Source organism: Sturnus vulgaris, chromosome Z (assembly GCF_052056855.1).
Source record: "Sturnus vulgaris isolate bStuVul1 chromosome Z, bStuVul1.hap1, whole genome shotgun sequence".
In the NCBI taxonomy this organism is placed as follows: Eukaryota; Metazoa; Chordata; class Aves; order Passeriformes; family Sturnidae; genus Sturnus; species Sturnus vulgaris.
In genome coordinates, this window is record NC_142283.1 from 72143332 (window position 1) to 72169225 (window position 25894).

A 25894-nucleotide genomic window follows, 5' to 3' on the forward strand; every position below is an offset into this window, starting at 1 on the left:
GTGAGGGTTTCGCCCTGTGAGAAAGACCCGCAGCTTTCTCTAGCTTCAAGACAACAAGTCCTGTCTTTGCTTACTTATTATTTGTATAAAGGAAAAAGAAGTAATTATGACAGAATAAACATCTGAAACATTCTCTTGAGAGCAAAAGCCAAAACAAGTGGGGGGAAAAAAAATCTGCCATGCAGCACTCCTTTGCTTAACTGAGCACAGGAGTAGAGACAATGTGCAGCGTTGCCTAGAGGAGAGAAATACCTTGAAGCTGGCAGTTCATAGACCGTGGTGACAGTGGATGATGTACAAGTCAGGAAAAACTGGAAAATCCCACAGTTTCCCAGTTTATCTGTCATTAGTTTTTTTCTGGGTACCGGACAACATACCAAAGGGATTAACAGCTTAATCGTAGCTGATTCATATATGGGGATCTGCATTGTTTATTTATTTATTTTGTTATCAGGAACTTCCTCTTAGACACATGGTAAATTGAGGCACAGAATGGTGAAATTACTTGTTTAAACGTTGTCTGTGGCAGGGGAAAAAACAGAAGCGTGTTGCTCAAATCTTACACCTCTTTATTATTCCTGTGTTGGTTTAACAGAGGAATTAGAGTTCCTTGCATAATCCTGACTTTTCTGGCTCTAATGATACATGAGTACAATCCGCTGATCATATTTCCCTGATTTTTCTGACTGCAAAATGAGGTCTTTTATAATGTAGGTGAAAGTGGTGGAAAGGCTGATTCGGACCCCCCACCTCCGTGTCCCTGGAGATTTTGGTACTTGTAGGAAGTTACGTGGTGATCAAAGCCAATGCATCTGCCCAACACTTCGCAGAGGCACGGTCGTTCTGCAGGTTCGCTCCCCTGGTCCCGAGCAGTTTAACCGTGAAAACAGGATATGGTACAACGGGCCAGACCTGATGCACTGTTTTATCAGAGTCTGCTGTCATTAATCTCCGTCTTTATGAATGGTGGGGAAATGGCAGCTGTACACAAGGATAAACAGCCGACGCAGCAGAGATGCTTTGAACTGCTACGCTCCTCTGGGGAAGAGATTTGAGATAAAGCCGAATCTGGAAAGCATCAGTGGTGGTGCACCGAGAGCCACTGATCACCCCCGCCGCTTCGGACCTTTCCACCACTTTCCGTCCCCCTCACCCTGGGGCGGGCACCCTCCTCCCCCTCTTCCCCGTGCTGTCCGCAGCCGCGGGGCCGCGAGTGGAGCGTGGCTTTGCGGGGCAGAGAGCCGATGTCCCCTTACTCACTCCCTCCGCACATCTGCCGCGACCCTGCCACATCTGGCCGCCGCCCCGCCGCGGGGCAGCATCTGCCGGCACATCTGGGCGCGCGCGGCCCCTCCCCGCGGGCACATCTGTCGGCGGCGGGGGGCGGCCCCGCGGCGGGGCGGGAGGAGCGCGGGTCGGCGCAGCCCCGCCGCCGGCCGGGGCGGGCAGAGCCGGCGCGGCGCGGAGGGGAGCGACGGCCCGATGGGGCGGCCGGCCGCCAGCCTGGCCCCGCTCCGGCTGCTGCTGCTCCTGGCGCTGGGACACGCCTGGACCTACCGGGAGGAGCCGCAGGACGGCGACAGGTGGGTGTTGCGATAGCGAGGCTGCTCCCGTGCGTTTCCTCCCCATCCACCACCTCCTTTTTCTTTTTCCTGCCTTTTGGGGTTTTTTTTCTTAATACTCCGACTCCCCACCTTGCAGGGAAGTTTGCTCCGAGAACAAAATCGCCACCACCCGGTACCCCTGCCTGAAACCCACGGGAGAGCTCACCACCTGCTTCAGGTGAGCGCCGCGGCCGCGGAGGACGGGGCAGAGGGGGCGCGGGTCTCACGCGTGCCCGCGGCTGGGGACTCGCTGCCCGCGGGGAAGGCGGCGGAGGACACACGCGTGTGGGTGTCAGGCGCAGGGACGGCAGCTGTGGCAGCTGTTTGTCTCCCCCCTGCTCTGTGCTAGCCCCCCCCCCCCCCCCCCCCCCCCGGCATTCCCACCACCCCGCGGACCGCGGAGCAGGTAACTTGGTACTTGATCACATCCTTCCCGCGTTCTGCATCTCCCCTGGCAAGTCCTGCAGCTGTCCCAGGGTAGGGTTTCGGTAACTGGCTGCAAACGTCACCTCCGAGACATCGCTGGAGAGGGCGCGTGTGGCTCTCATTGCTGTACCGAAGGCACAGACAGCTTTTGATACGGTGGGAGAGGCTTCCTCTGACCTGGCTGTCCGGTACCACATCGAAGCTACAGCTGCATCAGTTCCCGGGTAATCAGTGAGATTGCCTGGATTTGTGCTAGGCAAAAGATATCTTAAGTTAGTTAGATGAATCACACTCTCAGAATTAGTAAGTTCTTCAGCAACCAGTTAGGAAGGAGAAATTCGGCAGAGGCTTCTCAAATTAAGTAAAATTAATCTAATCCTGAGTTTTCATTTTTCAGCTGTGTGTTTGAGAAACATCATCTATTTTAATGATGACAGCTATCCAGAGCAGTTGACAGCGGATGTGCTTTTTTCAAGAGCTGTACACAAAGTATGAGCACACACGTATCCCTTCCCTGATGCCCCCGGGTTAGCCTCGTCCCCACAGACGAGATGTTTCATGTATGAAAGCTGCTTCTTGTGAGAGGTTGCTTTGCGGAGGCAACTGTTCTCTGCCTCTGTGTGAGTGTATGCTCGCATGTGGCAGGGAGCCACTTCTGTATACCAAAAATACATGTAGAAAGTGTTACAGAGATCGTCCATCTCTTCTGTTTGGCATTAGTTCCAAAGAGCTGCAGACGCACAGTGCAGCAGCATTGTCCCACTCCCATGCTCTCAGGCTTGTTCACACTCTCCAACAGCCACAGCCACTTGGGACAGTGTCCTGCCACTGCCCAGTTCTTAGCAATATTAGCTTCCTCCCAGGCCCTGGGAAGGGCTCTGCAGGGAATGGAGACCCCCCCTTCCCTGCATCCCTTATCTTCTCTCTCTCCTCTCCCTGCGAAGGTGAGGCAGAGCCCTCTTACAAACAGTTCTGTAGCACCCAGTGGCAACACATTTTGGAGAGGGACAGTGGGTGGGTTTTGCAGGGTAGGTTTTGCAGGTACTTGGTTGAATCTGCTGCATTTCTCTGTTTTGGGGGCAGAGCACTGAGGTGGACAAGACTGTTCTGAGTGGGGAGTTACTGAATGAAGAAGCCAGAGTGGGAGCTGTATAAGGCAGCACACACATGACCACCCTGCTCTTTTGTGCATGTCCCAAAATCCGTCTGAGGAAAGTGATTCTGCTTTGTGTGTGACAGAGGACTGCACAGACTCCACTGGCTGCTATGGACTGTTGTGCAAAGAAAGCAGGACTCTGTCCAGCTGCCAAGTCCCACTTGTGCTTTCTTTCATCCTTCCTGAGGTATTTCTGACCTTTGGGCTCTGGTTGTGATGAGCCTCCTTCCCTCCCCAGCTCTCCCTCTGCACAGCCCCAAGTGATATTCACTGTCCCAAATCAGCACAGTCTGTGTTGATGAGAATTTCCAAATTGCTGCATTGAACTCTTGGTTGTTTTAGTTCAAACATATTCTGTATCATCTATGACTTCCAAATCTCCCTTGCTTTAAAAAAGAAAAAATTCCATTTCTGTGTAGTCATCTATTTTTAGGATTTAACCTTTAGGCTTGGGTGAAGGCTCCATTCCCCACCCTGCGAGGTCTCTTTTGTGTTGTCCATGTGCAAGAAAAGGGCAGCAACTCTGAGAGGGAGCACCTCTGCTCAGCAGAGCAGCTCTGCACTGAGCACACACCTGAGCTGCAGTGTGCTGGCAGTCCTGCCCCTCGGACCTGCAGCATCACCCACCCGAGGGGGTGAACCCCAGAGGCAGAACAGCACCCCCAGTTACTCTGGGTAGCAAGGTGTGCTCTCCACAGACACGTGGGATTACCCTTGGCAGGGCACATTTTAATGTAAGATTCATTAATATTTTGAGGTTGAGGCTGTTAACAAGAAGACAGGAAACTTGCAAGTGTTGACTAATCCTTTGGTACCTCAAGGTGGATTTTATTTCATAGAACATTCAGGAGCTTAAGGATTCAGTTTTCAGTTCTGGAATGACAACCAACACTTAAAGAACTTCAGCTTGGTGGAAACTCAGCTATGGCTTTTAGGAGCCTTCACTCCAGGTTTCAGATAAACTTGATTTTGGTGTTCTAGAATTTATTCCTACAATACTTTATTTTTTATCTTCCTAGACACCTTTTCCACAGTATTTCATAATGACAATAGTTATGTAATTTATATGCATTGTTTGAGGTAGATAAAGGATAGTTAATGTCAGCTTCTATTTACTATTAGCAGAACACCTAACTTCTTTTCTAGGTCAAAGTTCCATTTGTGTAGAAGTTATACAAACTGACACCAAATTTATCATAGCAGATTACATCATAACACATCAGGCATAAGGCTACAAGCATCACTACTGATAATCTGTTGTGCAAGTAGTTAAGTAAAATAAGGAATACATATGAAGTTGGATGTCAAAACTCCTGACCAAAATGTTTGATGGAAAGTAGTTTTGTACTTTTATTCCTCCTGCTGGAATTTGTCTTGAAAATCAGCATGTTTTTAGACCATTTCAATAAAAATAGCATCTTTTCATCACAAAAAATATTCCTTGATTTTATTTTTTTTAACCAGATTTACTCATGATTAAAGATGATCCAAGTGGAAGGGCCAAGCCAGAAGTGGGGCCAAGCACTGAGAATACATTGGCGTTTTTCCCTGTGGTCATAGCAACCACGTACACAATCAGATGTATTTTTTTTCTTTTGAATGTGTGCAGTCTGGCCCTTGGTTTAGTTTGATTTGTATTTTTTTTGTGTCCTCTGTATTTGTTTTCATAAGAGTACAGAGGAACAGATGCAAAAAGCAGAGGGCGTTATACAAAATCTTTTCTGTGAAAATCGCATTTAAACTCTTGTATGTAGCTGCACAAAGTAGTCAGTACTAATGTCCCCACCATGTAGGTATGGAGAACTTCTGCAGATTTGGTGATAGTGGTATGGCCCAGTAAGACTTTGAATTCCTACTGTATGCAAAAATTCATCAAATTTTAGGAAATTTGGGCAGCGTGAGAATATGAAGCTCCAGTCTCTTGTTAGTGTCTTCTCCGATTATTTGGATGTGATATTAACCTGTTTCACTCTCAGACAGACTACCAAACACTTTGTTGGCATGGAAAATGACACGAATGTTGCATTTTTCTCCAGTGCCTGCGTCAATTTAGTTTGTGCTTCCTTGCAGCAGTCTTTTCATTATAGTCCTTCCTTCATTTCCATTTTAAACAGTGCTCCTGCATGTTGTTACTCTGGTCCAGAAGGAAAAGCAGCATCTAGGACAGGTATCCCCTTCATCCTGACTGTGGAGCTGTGTTCCCCTCAGGAAGTGTCAGTGGTTATATCACTTCCAAATTTGAGAGGATCAACGTCTAATCTGGCACAATTTATTAATTGGAGTTGCTCCCTTTTGAAAAACCAGCAAACTTGATTACCACAGTAACTGTTATGTATTAGGAGAGCTAAATACTTTACTCAGTTAGAATTCAGAAAGTGCAGTGAATTATTCAGAATTATTCAATAGACACACTTTAGAGAAACATTTGCTAGTGGGAAGCTGTTAGAAGTTGTAGGAAGTCTCAAGCATGAAACACGGGAAAATAAGAGTATTTTTATTGCCTGACTGTACCCATCTCTTTGCCTACTAGACAAATATTTTGTAAGTTGACGTGAAAGAAACAGTCTTGCTCCTCCTCAGAAAATTTTTATAAAATGTTAAATTAAGGAAACCAGGAAGGGTAAATCAGGAGATGAAAATTTGAACCTGGATCTGCACAGCCAGGGATAACATTTTAGCCATTGCCTTCATGGACTAAGGGAAGATTTGGGGTTTTTTTCTTTTATTCAGATGAAACTGTTAGACTAAATTAATTTAAAATCAGACTAAATGTTAGTCTGATTATTTTTAAATCAAATAGATTATTGACATGGTAAGAGAAATTATCCATCTTTCTCTGACCATATGTAGTCTCCTGTATTTTTTGCTGAAAATGAAGCGTTCATTCACCCTAATATACCCTAATTTTTGTGTGTATAGTGAGGGAGACTGCTCCTGGTCCTTCCTTCTGCAGGATCAGCAAGGAATAAGCAGTTTACAATTAGGGTGCTGGGGAGAACACTTCTAGATAATGATGGTGAAATCTTTGTAAAGATGGGCCAAATCTTTACATATATCTCCAAACAAGCCCCATGTTGTGGAACATAAACCTTGGCTTAGAACTTAATCTGTAACTTTTTTTTTTTTTAGTATTTTGCAAGCAAGGTCTCTTAAATAGGATGACAACATTCCAGTGGAGGTTGTCAGATTCTTCATCTGATAGTTAGCAGCTACAGGTATTTTGCATAGGCCTTTCAAGCACTTCAGGCTTCAAATTATGCTGTAAAAAAATATTTTACACTTCATAACAAAAAGACAATTCAAATGTATTGTGGAAGACAACGCATATATATTTATACCCTACTTTGTTCTGATGCTAAACAGAGATCACATACCTCAAAAAGCATTTGTTTTTACCCTCTTCAGTGCTGGTACTGCTGGTGAAGACTACTATTTTTATAGACTGTATCATTTTGCACATTCTTAAAAGATAAAAGTAATTGCAAATAAACTGGACTGTAGCTGTTTCACAAAGAGCAGCACTTTCACTAATATGCCCTTGGGGACCATATGCAATTCCTGGTTCCCAGATACTCGGCGAGCATGCTGCAGAGCTTTCCAACATGAGAAAAAAATTACTGTATATAGTTTTGGAGCTTTCAGCTGGAGTAAGCAGGGATAATCTCTGGTCATCTTATCTTCTGACTTTACTTTTCATAAATTTCTTTTTTATAGTTGCTATTGCATTTCCTCTCTGAAGTTTTGCTGACTATTCCATATCACTGAACGAGTCCCAACTGATATATTATAAGAATTATACAAGAAACTAACATGATTAGAGCAAATTACTGCCTAATCTCCAGTTATCTTGAAGGGAAATCCACTCCATAGTAGAATTTTGCTGAAAATTTAGAGAGAATATGATTTCAAATTTTTTATTGGTTTCAGAAAACTAAACATACAGAATAAGCATATATATATACATGTAAAAAAAACCTTCCAGGGAATTGCCATCACAGGTAGAACTTTGTACACATCTATGAATAAAATTTTCTTCAGTATGGTGGCTTTTTTGCAAAACAGTGTATGCTGCAATGGTATCAAGACATGCTTCCTAGCTTTCCCAGATTTTCTTTTTCTCACTATTGCTTTGGAAGTAGCACCTTCAAGTGTATGGTACTGACTGCATTCAGTCCTGAGTTTCATTCATTTTTCTTTGCTGTGATTGCCAAGGGAACAGCTTGCTCAGAACTACTGAGACACATTGTGAATATCTGCCACATAAGGGTAACACCAATGCCACACAGTTGTCTGTAGGCTTCCATACCACATTTGGGTGGCCATGACTTTGTGTGTCACTTTTCTGTCTCGGGTGCTAAGAATAGGAAACCTAATTATTTCTGGATTTTGGTAACATTAGGGACACCTGAGATCTCAGCAGGTGTTGGTGATACTGGCTGCATCAGAGACTCCTGCAGCAAAATGTGGTGCTCCTGTGGGTTTCCTGTGCAGTGTCTCCTCTGTACAGCCAATTCACTCCAAAATGAAACAATTTAATTAATGGTCTTAAAGAACATAGCATAATTACTGCGAGTGGTGCTCTCAGGTAGGATGTGCTAATTAAAGGATGAGGTCAGGCAAGTGGTTGTTCATGTAGTCCAGGAGTTTTTGATGTTCACATCAAAGCAGTTTGGAGAATTTTAGAACTGGCAAGCCGAGAGCTTTATGATAAGTGCCCTGCTTGGTGGTTTGATTGATAATGAAACCCAGGTGCTTTGCATTATGGTTTTCATCTACAGAATATAGGGTTAAATATGAACTGACTTTCCTGGCCATGTTGTCTAGCTCAGAGACTCCAGACAAACAAAATAGTAGCCCCAGGGCCTCCCATGGCTGATACGAAATAGGTAATAAAAATAGGCCGCCAAAGGGAACATGACGTTTGTAATTATCTTAAGTATTGTATATGTTCCCTAAGGTCAGGCTGTTTTGTCCTTTAAAAAGTGATTGTAGTCTCTCCTGCTAACAGCAGGATGTTATTAATACTTGTATTACTGCTCCCATTGTGGTAGACACCCATTGAGCTGAGTTGTGCTGTACTGATTGCAGACAAAACAGACAAGACAGAAAAGGCAGGAATGGAAGGATAAGATATGGAGCAGCAGAGAGGAGAAAGGACAAAACGCCCAGAGGCATGGAGCAAGCAGAAAAAAGAACTGATACAGCCATAAAAAGACAAAAATTCTGTCTTGGTGGTGGTTTGTGTGACAGATACGTGTGTGACAGAAGGGAGGTAATCACTCCCCAAAGAGGTATAATTTAAATGCTTCCAGGCTTCTATTTAAGTTGAACCCATAAAAACAAAACATCAGCCAAAATCAGACAAAAATCCACACGCACGCACCCCTGGGACGATTCCTGTTCTCCCAACTAGACTTGGAGCTAAGCTACAGGCACTGATGCATCTTCCCTTGACAGCCTCTCCCTTTCCTTCCTTCCTCAGTCTGGAAAATCTCTCTCCCTCTCTGTCCCTCTCTGTAAAGCGTGTGTCTGTGCAGGGGCAGGAGGGACAATTACAAGCCGATATTTAAATTTCCCTTTCAGTCCTTGCTCTGTTCAGATTTCCTGCACTTCTTGTCACATAGCAAAGAGTTTTTTGGGAAGTAGTTGAGCCTGAAATATTCAAACTACTTGTGGAAAAGTAAATCAGGCCTGCTAGAGATCCCAGGCTGTGAAAGCCATTGCCCAGTACAAAGAACATGTGAGCAACAGCTTTTTTGAGACCTCTCCTGTTCTGGCCTGTTTTTCTGCCACTGCATGTGTGAAAGGGAAATTACTGTATGTGGGGAACAAGGTCACACGAAGCAGGCATGAGGGAGATGCCTGATGCTGAGGTACAGATAAGCAATTACACTGTACCTGGGATAGATCTCATTTCAGATTGCACTCGCTTGTGCAGTGCTGGTCATTTGGGGCACACGTGATTTTGGGTTTCATTGAGATTGTGCTGAATTCTCAAAATCTTGAGTTTAATGTTTTGGTTGTGCCTCCACTCCAGTGCCCTGAGTCCTGAGATGACTTTTGTCTCAAGGTGTGAGTTACTGGTGAGTGAACAGCAGGAGCTGTTGGGGATGGCACAGGGCTGCATCATAAGTGAGTGACAGGGACATGGGTCTCTCTTCTCTGGAGACCTTTTGTTGCTTACATCTCATACAGACCACATGGGTCACTCCAGGGTTCCTCTTTTTAATTGTGCCCACCACCTCCAACAAGCAAACCTGACTTCAATTTACAGTAAAAAAATAGCTTTCCCCAAAGTCTGCTCAGAATGTTTTTTCTCTGTGTTGTCCATTTTCTGTTTGCTTGGTTTCAGTTTTCAAACGAATAGGGGCTCCTTTTGTAAACTAACAGTAGCAAATGTCACTCTGGTGCTCAAATTTGCCAGCTCTTCTATGTGGTTGTAATTGTAAGCAGGAACAATGGAAAGCAGAATCCATACAGTGTTGACTTGATTTCTTCTTGGCCTTGTAAAAGAAAGCAATTTGTTTGCATCTCCTCAAGAGTAGCTCTGTTTAACAGTTGAGGAGAAAAACAATTTCAGTTTTAGACAGTAATCTCAGAGTTTAGTGGTTGGAAAATCCTTCTCCCTTTAAAAGTGTTTTCCATTGTGTTGTGTTGATTTCATTGCTGATCCTGGTTCAAAAAATGAAGTAGAAGGCCATCAAGCATTTAGCATACATCCAGCTATTGTAAATAATTTCTTCTAAGTTTCTTTGTTAGTTTCAAGTTCTAACCGCATTTGTTTTAATTGACGATCTGTGCTGTAATTGAAATGAGGTGAAATACACAGTGTTTGTATTAACTGTATTCATTTTAGCAGCCATTCAGTAGTAAATACACATTAAACAGAATTATTCTCCATCCTTTTCAAATGGTCTGGGAGATAAAGTGGTGCAGACACAGTGTTTTCAGTGGGAAAAGAGAGACAAAATCCAAGCTATAATCCAGGTTTTTAAATGGATAACTTTTGAATAAATGGCCAATGGCAAGTTGTTGTAGAGTGTGAGTTTGGAGAAATAGCAGACAGTATTCATCTGGGACAGCAAGCATACTATTTCTCTTTTTATGGAAAAATTATTGGGGCATAGCTTCTGTTGGCTTCACCATCTCATTATCAATCCTCAAGGAGGAAAGTTGACCACCTAATTCTCTGTAACAAAGTGTGCAAGTCCAAGAAGTTATACTGTACAGTCTTCAAAATGGATGAAGAAATACATTAAGTATTATCATAATATTTCAGGAGAAATGGATGAATGCTGAAAATACAGAAATTTGTGAAAGTACACTCAGAAAAAAAGTGTGCTCAGGACTTTTTGTATAAGAGAGAGAAAATAACTTTATTGGTTGCATTTTTTCTTTGCAAATAATTTCCTGCCCAGAGCCCCAGTGTCTCTGTGGAATGTTAATATTTCTGTGATCACATTCAATACGTTTAATGTATGTTGCAAACCGGACATCTTGCCTACTCAATAAGATGTTATTATCATACTCAATTTTCACTAAAGAGTTTATTATCATAGCTGCACCAAAATAGCCGTGTCGTTTCCTAAACACTGCTCTCTGGAATTCTGACAAAACCCCTTAGTTTAGAGATTATTGCCTTGGAGAGTTGAAACAAAAATAGCCAAAGGGAAAATTATTTAATCTTTAAAACAGCATTAGTGGGAAGAGGAAAAAAGCCAGGTGAAAACAGAGGTTTTGATATTTCTTTGGTAGTTCTTAGAACTGAGAAGTGGAGAGTGAGAAAGAGACTTGAGGGACCAGGATTAGAGCTACTGTTTGGTAAATGCTTGATCCTGCTGGGAATATGTGCTTTTAACTACAGCTTCCTGAGGCAGGAGTAAGGAGCAGTGGCAGGCTGGCTGTCTGGGCTGGTCTTTGGAATTCTGTGGCATGGTGAACCCAGATGTTGGTCTTCAGAGTGGCCTGGACAGTCTAAGGGCAAGTGGTGGTCAGACTGTGACTCTTGTGGTGGCTCAGACATTGACTTCTTGGTCTGCTACTTTATGGGCTGCATGTATGCAAAATAGTATGTTTGCTTAGGCAGTTGTGTGAAGGTTGTTTTGATGTATATTTGGATTTTAAAAGCTTATTAGAGGAGGTTTTTTTGTTTGTTTTGTTTACCCTGAGGAAAGTGTATGCCTACTCCACTGGGCTTCCCTGGAGGCCTGGAGAGATAAGGAGCCTATAGCAAATAGGTCATTGGGGGATTTTGTTTTCTTTTTTCTCATTTGCTTGGTTTGGACTTTTTGCTTCTTTGTCTTGTTTGTTTGTTTGTTGTTTAGTTTGTGGCGTTTTGTTCGGTTTTGATTTAATGGGGTTTGTGGGGTTTTTTTAGAGTTTTCATGCAAAAGTATTCATTTCAAGCTCTTCTCATTTTAAAATTAAGAAACACAAAAGGGAATGGAGAATGTAATTAGAAATAGAGAGCATGGGACTAAATTTTGTTCTACCTTTTCCTGCTTGCCTTCTAGCTTGTCTAACAGCAAACCAGGTGATACTGAAAATTCTACTTCTAAGAGTGTTGCCCTGCTCAGTGTCGCACTTCAGTTCCCTACATTTCTAACTTCCATCAGTGCACAGTAAATTAGGGATGACAGAGGAAATTGGGACAATCTGACACTTCCCAGTTTTCAGACTTTTCTATTCAGAGTCTGCTTTGGGAGTCCAGCCTCCAGTTCTTTTCACTGTATATGGTCAATGTGGAGAAAGGGAAAAAGTTATCCTTCACAGCAAACTAACATGATATTTCCTCTTAGTTTTACAACTTCTTAAGGAGAAATGGAAATTTTACTGTCATATAACCTCAACAAAGAGCTTTATCTATGAAGTTTTATAAAGACAGACCTGCATTCTTGAATCTCCCCTGAGTTTGAAGTAAATTCAAAGTGCAATCAAACCTTCTCCTTGTGTTTGGTCTTAAATTAGGCCCTTTTCCTACAGAAATTTCTCTGTGTGACACAGGAGCTCAAGAACACTTTATGAATGTGCCTGAAGGACTGGACCCTTTTTTTGATTTTTCTTAGAAGCTCACCTTTGTTAAAAGATGTCTGTCTTGGTTCCTGCATGGACACTGAAGAGGTCATATGAAAAGATTTGCAGAGGTTTGCATTTCCATAGCTCTACTGACTTCCCTGGACCTACACCAAAGTGCGTCAGTTGGGGAATTCTGCATAATTATTCTTAGCATTCCATGAAAATAAAAAAAAAAAAGAACGCAGAAAGATGTTAAAGCAGATTGAACACATCTCACCAACAAAGAGAATTCTCTGCCTGGTTTTCCAAGCTGAGATTCTTGGCCAGAGTCTTGTTTGTGCTGTTTGTTGTCCTTGTGCTGACCCGTACTTGAATTTGCGGATTTATTGACTGTGCCTGGAAGGGTCCTGGATGGTGCCCCTCCAGATTTACATCGGTGGGAGCACTGGTGCCAGGGAGGAAATGGGGTTAAACCTTAGGAGAGGCTTGCCAGGAGCCCAGTTCTAGATCCTGGGCTTCATTTCTCTGCTCCTCAAGGAGCTGTATCATGCCAAATTCTGCTTTCAGCTACCCTCTCAAGTTTTCCATAGGATGTCAGTATTATCTAATTCTCCAGCTAATATGGAGGGAAAAGCCTAATTTATGCCTCACAGGGAAGAAAGAGAACCTGAAAGCTTATGCTGAAGATGTAGCGTTCCTGTTACACCAAAGAAGATTGCTGTAAATCAAATGTTCAAATAACTTGCTAAACTTTGTTTACTTTGGTGATTTGTTGTCATTCCAGTTCAACAAAATACTACTGTTTGAGATAAGAAGGAAAAATGCTCATTTTTAAAAGTATATTTTTTCATATCCACCAAGAGACAGATTAGATTTTTGAGATGTTTTCTTACATTTCAAAAATATCCAGAGTATTTCCACAGTGGGAGTAAGCTAATGGTACATCACTGGAACATCTCCAGTGAAAATAACTGCAGCAGAGTGAGAAGAGCAGTAGAAAACAAGTAGTCAGGAACAACAATAGCAAAAATGCACATATATTTATTTATACATCCTTGCTTGCAGTATAGACCTCTGGATATTTTTAAATACCAGTAAAAGTAGACTTCAAACATTTGTATTGACCTTACAGCCATTACAGTTATAAGTAGTTCCAACGAAAAGAAAACTCTTCCAAGAAATTTTCCTCAAGGACTTGACAAAGATTTAATACAGGACAAATATATATTCAGGATGGAATTAGAGGGGAAACTTTCCTGTGTCAAGATTCCTCTTAATTGTGTATTAGGTCTGAATACTCTGGCTGTATTCCATATTGTTCCATTTGTTGCTTGCCTCTGTAAAGCTTCTCTTTTGGAAGAAAGAACCAAACAAATCTAGCAACCCTTTTATTAAATGCCATCTTGACCTTGCTTCTTGGAAATGTAATGGCCCAAAGGATGAAAAATTACAGCAAGTGTTTATTACTGAAATCCAGTCTCAGTTGTGAGAAGATTAAGTGTTTCAAAAGATTTAATATCCTGCCTGCTTCAATGGGATGCATGTGGAAAAGAGCTGCAAAGCAGCAGAGAGCTGGAAATGGCTGTGTGATGTCTTGCTCTGTAGGCATGTGGTTGATATTTGTGGGAAATGCTTGAGAAGAGAGTTTTAGAACTGATCCTAACTACATCCCTGATTTCCCTATCAGGCTGCTTTGGGGAACACTTGGACCATGTACCCTTAAATCATCCCAAACTACCCGATGATAATGGCAGAGATAAACAGAGACTCCCAAAATATGGGTTTAGAAGTCAAGTGTCAAATTGGTATTCTGCAGCTGGACATCAATATCTAAATGAAAAGCCATGTTAATCCTGATTTTTTTGGTAGGAAAACTGTAATTCCTAAGTCCGTTTATATGCATGAAAAGGTCTGTTGATGAGGAAGGTTTATTTGGAGAAGCAGATTCTTGATAAATACAGAAGTAGATGTTACCTTCTGTTAGAAAGAAGTTTTATTTTTAAAAGGACGAAACTGCAGATTTTAAATAATTTCAAGTTTTTCCTTGTTTCTGTAGACAGAATGAAGTTGTTTGTCTTTGGAGATGCTTTTCCATCTTTTACCACATGGTAGGAAAACATTCCCCATTCGAAAGACTCCCTGAAACATTTTGTGATGCCTTTATGAAACTTAGCTTAGTTTATTGGACAGAAGTTTTTTGTTTCTTTTTGCTGCTCTTCTTACTGAAATACGAGTTTTACAAGTAGATGTAAGATGTTTATCATTATTTGGGAGCAGACACATTAAGCATGGCAGATTATCTGCCTGCTTTACTCAGACTAAATGCACATATTTGAAAGACTTTGAGAGGCGTAGACACCTGCTGCCTTTTGTTTGCATTTTTTCATACTGATTTTCATACCACTTCATTTTATAAATTTCCTTCTTAAAGAGTAAATTTTCCACAGTGTAATTTTATGTTAACTGCTCTGAGGTAATTCATAGGCTACATTTGGATGTTTCGTCATTCCCTTTGTAAAGCCAATGTTTAGATGGAGGATTAGCCATCCTGAGGTTTTTCTTTTACAGTATAGAACTGCAAACCATAACAAAATGAAATTATTTATAAACTTACCATCTCAGCTATTGAAGTTAGAAAGGTTCTGACAATCTCTTAGCTGTCTGTAATAGAAAAGTATGGATTTTCTTGGAAGAAATTTAGGCTGAGATATGACAACATAGACACATACAAATGGTACATAAATGACTCCCTCATCCAAGAGACCATGAATACCTTGTGTTTCAGTTTAGTGCCTGTGTACAAAAAAATTAGCTAGAGTCAAAACCTGTTTTGCACCACTAGTGCAAATTGGATATAGTTATATTGGATTTGATTGAACTTCTTTAGATTTATGATGCTTTAAATGATGGTGAAAATAGGATTTCATCCCTGAAATTCAACTTCTGTGAGGTCTCCCAGTTCCCATCAGGATGAAGTAATTTGATTGTAATTTGATTAACAATGAATCATCTAACTCAGCAGTTGTTGTGTATGAGTAATTAAGTTCTGTTTCTTTACAAGTCTTCTGTCTCACCATAGATTTCTAAAGTTATTTTTGATTGTTGGTTATGCAAGAAAAGGAGAAAAATCCCCCAAAAAAACCCATTAAACCCCAGGTTTCTTGTGTAACTTGCTTGGCTAGTCAGCACTTCTGGGCTGCTTCTAAATAAAGAAATAAAATATATGCAATTCTTCTAAAAAGTTGGAAATCTTCAAAGAACTGACTTATCTTCACTAAAAACTATGAGACTTTGTATTTTTAGCCCTGTCCTGTCAAGATCAGTGTAAATTTATTCTCAGCCCTGTGATCCCCTAAGGGCTGGATGATCAAAACATTTGGATGCTTCAACCCATTGAGTTTGGTAGGAGTCTGATGCCTATGTACCATCTGAGGACCTGTGCTCAAGGAGAGAGTACATGGAATAAAAGGATTAGGAAGGAGCAGTTAATTCTGGTATGTGGTAGAACTTTGTATGAACTTGCTGACATGAAAAACAAAACAAAACAAAACCAACGGGTGGCAAATACAATTTCAGAATATGATCAAGTCTGTGTTCAATATCTTTGTCAGGTCAAATAGGAGGATGCTCTATATTCCTTCACTTTCACATCACTTTCTCGGTTCTCTGAATTTTCCTGCATTTATCAACATTCCTGAGCTGCAGAGAGTAGAAAAGATGCTTAATTTTAAGGTTGTCTCTGCTCCTTCCAGATGCCAAGACAGAACACAGTCTCTCTTTTCCCCTTGTTAATTATCCAGGAGGCTCAGCAGTGGTTTTTATTACGGGTCTGCATTTTTCCCTTCCTAGATGTGTGACTTTAACTCATGAAGTTTTGTGCAGATCCCAGCAAAGTTGCCTCAAAATTTTCTTTTTTATTTGGTTGCAAATACCGTAACTTTGCTAAAGCAGTGCTGCAAGTAAGCAGAGAGATGGAAAACACTTCAGCTTTATCAGAAGTCTGGGGAGGGTGTGTAAGTCTGCCAAAGCAGGAATTGGATATGCCCAGGAGGAAAGCCCGGCCAGCATCTGAACATGGCAGGATTACACTGTCCTTGTTCCATGCTGTGTGACATGGTACCATGCAGTGAGTCTGACAGGAAATTAAAGATATGATCACAAATGTAAAAATGCATTTGTGATTTTGATTTTGGGCAGAAAATTAATTGTGGATCCCTTTTCTGGGACACATAGAGTTGGAAATGTAGAGATGCAGGACAAGCATCCCTGAAACTGCTAGTCTGTCATGGCAGTGACAAGGAAAAAGCCCGTTAACTTGAATAAATAAGGGGAGAATTATGTCTTTGAAAACTCTGGACTTCTTTTTAGAATTCAGAGAAAAACAGAGTGTTTTCCCTGAGGCACTCAGAGCTGTGAGGAGGTGCTCTGAAGTGCTCCTTGTTCTGTCATCTGAGAAGAGCCAAAGGATATGCATCTCAGGGGAGAAAACTGCATGTTCTGTCTGCTGTAGAGATGCCACTCCAGTCAGACTTTCTCCAGCATTTTCTTAGAGGAATATATACAATGGCTGGAATGTTTGTGCTTTTCTAACACTCTTGCTTGGGGGATCATCACCTCTGGTATTTAAATGTCTGGAAATTAGAGAAAATAAATAGTGGTCTAAACTTGGCAGGAATTGATCCCCAACAGGGATTACCTAAACCATTTGCTGTTCCATGTATCCTTTAAAGAGACAGCTTGTTGTAGGTAAAATAAATTTATCTAGTCTGGTGAGAGTGTTGGGGCAATTGTCTCTTTAAGGAGATGGTACTGTCAGTGAGATGCTTATCAGCTGGACAAGGAAGGAGGAAAGGTTTGGTTACTGGACAACCAGAAACTGGAAATAAGAAAGTCAAGTGTGGTGCTACAGTCTGCATGGTGAGGTCTTTTCAGTAGTAGTGAGAAATTTTTAATACTACTGTGCAAACCCTTGACAAGACTTCAGCTGGAAGAGCTTGAGTAAACCTGGTCATTAACTTGCAAGGCACAAGGTTTTCAGAAATAGGCACAGTCCATGTGGTGGCAAGAGGGAAATGGTCTGGAGATGGAAAAAAGCAATATCCCTCTTGGAAAGGTAGAAAATTACGTAATTATTTGACAATGAGCACCAAGCTTAAGACATAGGCCTTGTTACATGTAGTGCCATATTCATGTGAAAATCATCTTCTAGATTTGGAACTGCTTTGCACTGAGAATTCTGCGCATGGTGATGACACCTTGCAGGCATCTTTGTGCAAGCACTCAGCTTGGAGTTGCCTTCATTCTACTGAATAGCTCAAATGTTTTCACTAGTCAGCAAAACTGTGTCCCTGTATGTGTCATGTAGCCCACTGTCTAGTGGCCAAGCTGAGCCAGCATATTCCCAGCTCCCATGGGAAATGCCAGTGCCACCTTCACATGTCAGAGACCAGCAGCCCCCTGTGGTCCTGCTTGCTCCAGCCTGGAGGTGTTTTGTGTAAGCACAAGCAGGGTGCTGGGGACACCAGCTCAACCCCTCACATTTGCACCAGTGCCTGTGGTTCTATCACTGATAACTTCAACAGGATGGGAACCCTCAGGCTCACACAAGCAACATCTGCTGCCTTAAAATCTTGGGCTCCTTCCTTTTTGGCATTTTAGCCTTGTTATTGAATGTGGTGAATGTGGGAAATCTTATCTCTTGTCTGAATGACTTCCATGGCTGTGCTCAACATCCTGTGATGGTGCTGCCTCTTTACAAATGTCTCCCTTGTAATTGTTAGCAGGGAACAAATATCCCTGGGAATAAACAAAACAAGGAAATATAGAAAATACTTGCTATAAACTAGAGTTGTCTTTAAGTTGAGGGTTTTCCCAAGGAGCTTACTAACACACACTTAGAGCAGAGCATGCTTTGTCTAGTCCTGAATGTTGATTCTTCCTTTTGAATCCTAGCAGGATAATATGGGGAGTTTCAAATATCAAGAATCTCTTTCATAGATCTAAATCATGACAGATCTTTTGTACAGAATGATTTAAAACCTGAAATGGAATTAGAGTCCTAATGTCATAACCATGCACAAATCTTGAAAATTTAAATTTTTAATTAGAGTATGGCATTGTAATACTTTTTGAGGGTGGGAAGAAATGTTTGAATCTGCTTTCCTCAGTACCTGATCAAGAGATTTTAACATCAATTAGACAGTAACTCCAGGGACATAGTTTTGGGTAATAGCCATGATGTTGTTCAAAGAACAGAACATTTGCTCTTTTAATGTTGTTGCTCCAACTGGCAGCTTTGGGATTAAATGTCTCAAGACACATGTGAAAAGAAAACTTTTTGTATGCATGCTGCCTGCTCAAATCAAGCCTGGCGGCTGCTGGTACACAAGCTGAGATAGTTTGACTTTGCTATCTTCCATCATGACAGTGAAGAAGTGGGTTTTCTTGTTGAGGTGATTTTCAGAGATTCTTGTTACCAGATAACAAGAGAACGAAGACTTAATCTGGAAGTTGACTCTCCAGTGACCCTTAAAGTTGGAATAACTGAGAAAGCAGCAGTTGCACCAGTGAAAGCTGGAAGTTAGCTGAGGGCTAAGAAAAGGGAGATTGTTGCTGTAAGAAGAACTGAACCGATGCCAGCAGAAAGCTGATACAGCAGCGACATGAGCGATATTATCTCCCCAACAGTCGTGACTGTGTTCCAGAGGCTGCAGGGTCAGATCCCGGGTTTGCTTAAGGCCATATGAAGACAAAATACATCCTTTCTATACTACTGTAAACAGGGATCTGAAAGAGGATAATTAACATTATTACAATGAGCTCTCTACTTTGTCGAACTTCTCAGTGTGTCTCTCATCCAAGAATGACAGAAGAGTCTTTGAAAAAATTATTTCCACCAAGTTTAAATAACTCAATTGCCAGAAAGAAAGAGACTGCAGCTCAATTTTCTGTCATTTGTAGAAATTTCTCCATCTAGATGATTTTTATCACGGGTAGGATTTTACTATGGAATGAGGGTTTACAGGATGAAGTCAGGGCAAACACGTCCCAGCCATCCACTCCACTTCCAAACCAATGTTTAGAGCTGTTTTCTCCCAGCCTTCTGTATTTAAGGGTCATTACCACAAATACCAGAGATTTTGGGGCAGATTCTGCTCTTTTTATTATTTTTTAGGTTCTTGGGACATGAATGAAGAACAGCTCAATCAGGAGTCATGTAGACCACCACCAAAGGCATTATGATCATTTAACAGAAAGAAGCCGAATATTGCCAAGCTTGCCAAATATTTTCAAATTACTGGCACATTTAGTCCTAGGCAAAGACATGGCTAATTCTTTAGGAATAGCCATCCCCTTGAGCTGGTAACTAGTTGCCATGAGGGCTCAGGGTGCTGAAATATACTGGAAGAGTAATGCACTTGGTTTTGGCACATGCCACATGGTGACAATCCTGTAACTTCATATATAAAACAAACACAATGGAAATAAAACAAACAAAATGGAAAAAATTCAAGTAAACAAACAATACCAAGAGTTTGATTTTTATCAGATCCTGATGAAATTGTTACGTGAAACTTAATATTCTGTGTCAATTTAACAACCTGACAAGTCTTATACCAGAAGATACAATGAGCTAAATTTAAAATTTTACCGAAACATAAAGCAGTGGATTTCAACTTGTGGGGGTATTTTGTTTTTATGTTTACTTAAAAAAAAAAAAAAAGAGGATGCTAATGTGATGAAGTTACATGCTGTGGGTCAATGTGTTCTCAAATACAATTTTGACATAAAACAAACCCCACGCCTAAACTTCCTGAGTTTGGACAGAGGAACTTGTGGGAATACCAGCAAGCTTCACTGACACTCCAGGGCCACTGAGGAGCCCAGCCACCTTTTCAGATGGATCAGATGTCTAGAAATGCTTCCCACAATTGTATCCTCTCTCATTCTTCCAATTTTACATTTGTTGTTTGATTTTTTGTTGTTTCCCAGTACCGATATTTTTTTTTCGTGGTACCTAGAAAAGGAAGCCAGAAATAAGCCAAATATTTTTTTCTGCCATTAATTGTTACAAGCTAAGAGCAGTTACTGTGTCTAGGTCAGGATGTGAAAATATAGTTCCAGTTCTAAAGCCAATAGCTGTATCTCATGCTGCTATTTTGGCAGGGATTTCCAGAGGGGGTACAGTTTAGCAAAAATGGGTGGAGATCTCAAGAAGCATTAACTTTCTTGGAAAAGTCTAAAATGACCAAATATTATGGGAGAAAATGGAATAACATGAATTATCTCCACTCTCTGGAGAGGTATCAGTAATAAGGTTTTCTCAGGGAATATATGATCTCTTATACTTATAAATTGAAATGAAAATCCAAAGGTAAAATTAGGGTTGGGAGCACTTTGTAGGCTCTCAGACATCCCAAAATCTGTAATTTATACCTTACAGGTTACAGGGAAATGTGAAACAGTGCTTTCAGCTGTGACAGCTGTAAGATTGCTGCAATGTTTAAGAAAAGGCAAAACTAGCAAAGAGCCATATTTTTAATAGGTTTTAGGATCTCTGTTCCACTTGTCTTGAATATGATCTCAATTCACACTGCAGAGTGAAATCAGCACAGGAAAACACAATTTTTAAAGCAGAAACTGTGTACATTTTCTTATATCCTCAAGCCACACAGGACTTCGGGGGGAAAAGAGATGACTGTTGCTAACTGGTGTAAAAATTGCTTTTTCCTCCATTACAGATTGTTATTTACCAACATCCATGAAGAAGATTTTCAGACACTCATGTAGCATTTGTTCGTTTGTTGGGCTGGTTTGTGGTTTGGGCTTTTTTTCCCAAACTAGGCTGGTGTTTTTAATTTCTGTTACATAGCATTGATGAGATAAATGAAGCACCGCAGGGGCCCTGAGGATACAACTGGTGTTTCATATTCAGGGGAGCCGGAGGAGCTGTAAATCCTCTAAGACGGATGCTGTGAACACAGTAACTTGTGAGGAAAATAATCCTGAGCCTTCCTCTCCCCAGTGTCCCAGCATCCTTCTGGCTGCTTCCCAAGGGAAGGAGCTGTGGGCTGTGGGGATGGGGCACATCCCACTTAGGACACTCTCAAGAGACAAGTCCAAACCATATCTGTGCCTAATAAAAGGAGTCAGCTCCTGCCAATATCAGCATCTCCCATCAGCTGGCATCAAAACTAGCTGGGTGGGGAACGGGTAGGAGTTTCCATGAAGTGCCCACAAAGCTCCAACTGTGATCTGTTTTCAGGAACAATGTAATGATACTGACTGTGGGATAGAAACCTAAATTGCTTGCGTTTTTGCTGACATTTTGCCAGTGGTGTTTTAGAGCTCAAGACCACACAGGGAAAATGGTGTTCCAGGATATATTGCCTCCTTAAGGAGAGGCTGTGAGACTATGACCTAATGTTTGTAATTTTAAGAGTTATTGAGAGTCAATTGAACATGCAAAATTCCCAAGTGACTGCATTTATCACTTGTGTGATTAGCATGCTTGTGGAGTATAAACAGCTGAACAGATCCAAATGGTTGATGAAGTTCATCAAGAGGAAGAAAATCAAAAATATGTCAGATATTGTTGAAAATATAGGTAAGGCATGATTTTAAAACCTGCTTAGGAAGAGGATGATCAGAGGGTTTTTTAATAGACTTTTCATTATTGCTGGTCCCCATAAATGTTTGGGCAAATAGAGTTTACTCAGAAATTGATAGAAATATTGATAACATCAGTGTACTTCACACAGGATTTGACACACTCAGATATGAAAGCTTGCATTATGGTTTGGTTTTCACAAAATGCTCCAAAGAGGAACTTTACTTTTAGCATAAATACATCAAAATATGCTAAAATATATAGCATCATCTTTACTATATTCATAATAAACTTTTCATAATGCATACATAATCTCAAATAGTTATGGGTTTGTATATGTACTATGTATATATATGTATAAAAATCTCTTCATCATTCCCTAAGGCATCACGTCATGCATTGTATTTGTATAAGTGCAGAAAAGGTTCTTTAGGTGAGATTACAGTTGGAAGTCTGCAGCTCTTTAAAAATGACTTTTTAATTAGGATTTCAGTATAGGTAGTTGAAATCATCATGTCTTAGATGACAGAAGGTCAGATATTGAGTACTAGTTTGTAAAACCCTAAAGATCTGTTTTGTTGTAGATGAAACACAAGTATTTTTAAATTCCAGTTGTGTCTTATTTTTACATTTTCGTTGGCTCAAGATAGACCATGAAATTATTTTTATTTTTGTTGAGCTTCCTTTCAAGAAGATTTATTATTTTGCTTTGGCTTAGGTTGAAGTTAGGGATTTTTCTCAGCTTACTCCATTTCAATATGCCTGCATCCTGGAGAGGGAATCTGGGAAAACAGGGGACAAACTAAAAATACAATTACTGAAATTACGAAAGTGCAGTTATTGAAAGTGCAAAAACTGAAAATTGCAGATAAATTCATTGACTTCAAAACAAGTTTTACTTTTGTGGTCTTTTACCCCTTCTTGTTTATCAGATTTTTTTAAAGCATGCCAATGATAATTTTAAAACAATCATCTTTTTTTCTTTTTTAAAAAATTTTAATCACTAGGTAAATGGAGACTTTTTTAAAGCATTCATCTGAAAAATAATACTTTGAAAGTTATAATATTGGTGGTAACTACTGCCAAATTTATTATCCATAGTGCTATGGCAATATTTCACAAGCAATACCTTCTATATCTTCTATATCTCTATCTTCATTCATTTGTGAATGTAAATTCTGCTGACCCAGAAAACTGCAGAGATCTGTACAAGAAAACCCAGGCTGGAAGGTGTTTGTTGAGGGCACAGCTTCAAAACAGATTTGTGTAGCTTTCAGTTTGCGTGCATATGGAGTTTGCTGAGAAGTTGGAAACACTGTTTTTATTGGTTTTGTTCTGCTTTTTCTTTTGGCCGACTTTGCCTGTCTTTTTTCAGTCAGACCCGGGAGTGTGCTGTGGTTGGGACCTTGCACTTAACTCACATCAACAGTTTCAGTAAACACGTTGTTAAAAAAAAAAAAAAAAAGTTTTGGAATGCATTTTTTAACAGCTTTTACACCTGTATTATTGACATTTTTAACAAACTATGCCCTCTGACCATAATCCAAAAACAGGCATGCATTGATTTTGGAGAAATAAACACTCACAGACCAAAGGGACCTTTTCCATCTGCTTCCTTCTGCTGAGCATCAGATCTGCCCTTTGGCATTGCTTATATTTCAGATGACTTTCTCATAAAACCCAGGGTGATGGGGAGTCAAATGCTTCATCTGCTCACGGAACATCAAATTTCCATGGTTTTCATGGCATGAGGTGTTGAGGCTGCATCTAAAACCACCCTCTTTGACCAGTCAGGTGTCTCAACTGGGCTCTACAAATGTGATGGTTTTCTCAGTAAAGCCCATGACTCACATTTTCTTTGCTTCGTTTATGTTTTATTTGTCGAAATGGCCGTAACGCGCATTTCTTGTAAATGGCCCGTAGCCTCGTGAGAGAAGCTTGGCTCATCTGCTGTGGCTTTTGAAATCCTAATGACCATTTAATCGAGTAAATGTGAGATAAGCTGTGAGCTAGGGCTGGTTTCATGGCTCTGCTTGCATTTAACAGTGTCATGGTCTTCAAACAGGACGTATCCTAAAGCATGAAGCCACGCTGGGCGTTGATGGCATTAAGCTTTTTTCCATAGCCACAGACTAGCTGTGCATCTGCGACTCGGTGTGAATTGCCCCACAGTTGGGGAAGTCACAAATACCCATGTACACTGTCTTTCATTACTCAGCTTAATGAGATTTCCACATCCCCTGGGAAACCAGCATGTCCTGCAGATGGGTGGTATCCACATTAGCTTTTTCTACGGCCAACACGTCCTTGTTCTCCTGAGATCCTCTCCAAAGGAAAGGCGTGATTATGCGTAACAGATTGTAAAAAAGGAGGTTAAAACAAATGCTAGTATTTCAACTCCATATTGTTAGAATATATTTTAAACAATGTAAGGAAGGAATTTATTACAATTTTGGGGTTTTTTTAGTTGGTTTTGTATGAATCTCCAGGTAATGTTGAGCGGCTGGTTTGTAGCTTTTGTGTTCCTGGCAGATACCCAGCAGGAGATAATTATCTTTCAAGAGTCCCTGGCTTCTTTTTTAGTAATTTAAAATAACAGGCCAGCAGAGAATAAATTGTTCCAAAGTTTCATACTTGGAAAGAGATTTCCCAAACTACAAAGTTTTATCAAGAACAAATGAGATAGTAAACGAACGTGCAGGCAACTGCTTTATGAACTGACTAAAGGAAAATTCTGCTCCAAACAACACAAAACTACAGGAATGTGTTTTGTCAAAGTCACAATTCATTGAATTTAAATTTCTCAGAGCTTACTGCTCTCCCCGTTTCTTAGAGCATAAACACAGAACATGTTTTTCCATTTTCAAAGCCTCTGGGTCTGGAGTTGACACAGCCATCAGAGAGAGAGGAGCTTGGTCAAGTAGATAGGTTGGATAATATAAAAGTATTGTTAAAAATTCACATCAATTTACATGTGCATTGTGAAAAATGGAGTATCAAATTAGATAGAATTGAAAATCAACTAGATCACAGAAACTGCAAGTGACTTTTATTTTCATATTTACAAGGAGGTATGACTACAGTCACCAGACTGCAGTCTGTATTTTATCAATCTTAACAGACCTCTTTCTACTTGATTATTGTAATTTCTGCTTGATTTTTGCTTGCTTATAATGCTGATATAATATTTTATGCTTTGCATTTTGTATAATCTCTTTTCAGTAATGTTCCAAAAACATTACTGAAAAATCTCTCAAATAAAGTTACTAAAGAGTTACTAAAAAAAATCAATTAACCATAGAAAGGTAAATGTTATTAAATTCACTAGAGATGAAAAAAATTGTACTCTTTAATACATTTTTTCATGTTTGATTGATAAGAAAACACAACCTACTTAGCACTAAAATCATCATCTGAAGTTACATAATTTCCAAGTATTTTAAAATTAAGAAATATTTAGTGTAATTTCCTGTTTCTATAAGATGCCATGACCAGAAATAAGGGAGAAAATCTGTTTCTCTGCTTGCATTGGGCACATCCAAAGGACATCCCCAGCTAGCCAAGCACTGTCCTGGGCTGTAATTAAAGTGACATCAACTACAGGTGTAGTATATTAAGTGTGTTTCAAGTATCAATAATGAAACCAAAGTTCCAATAATTTTCTCCAAATCTGGAATATGCCTTGATATACATGAGATTTTCTATGGACTCAGTGTTTTTTTTAATAACACTTTCACAGTCTGCACAATATTTTGAATATGGGTATGTAAATGGTACGTGATTTGATTATTCATTTCTAGCCTAAGTACAGCTGGTGTTTTATAAAACCTGATTTTGGCTTTGCAGTGTAAATGAATGTCTGATGGACACACGTGATTGGAAATGTGGTTGTGTCCCAGACAAGACAGGACATCCTCTCCTTGGGCATAACCAAGGGTCTGATCTTTTCTGGTAATGCTGAATTAATGCAGAGAAAGTTCTTAACTAGGAATTTTTTTGTATGTGTAAGAACTTTGTGGTTTTAAGTATAGCCACAGGAAATGGAGTAATCGTTAATGAATTTAGAGTAGATGAGCTGGCAAA

General features: G+C 40.5%; 1 protein-coding gene across 2 annotated transcripts in view; it reads left to right on the forward strand.

The window, feature by feature from the left end:
* The first annotated feature begins 1449 nt into the window (after window positions 1–1449).
* Window positions 1450–25894, forward strand: part of CCBE1 (collagen and calcium binding EGF domains 1) — a 95806-nt gene continuing 71361 nt past the window's right edge. For both annotated transcript variants that reach the window (XM_088157384.1, XM_014875567.2), the window contains exons 1-2: window positions 1450–1583; window positions 1702–1782. In XM_088157384.1, the coding sequence (XP_088013510.1) occupies window positions 1483–1583; window positions 1702–1782 (182 nt within the window). In that variant the 5' untranslated portion in view covers window positions 1450–1482. The remainder of the gene's footprint in view (window positions 1584–1701; window positions 1783–25894) is intronic.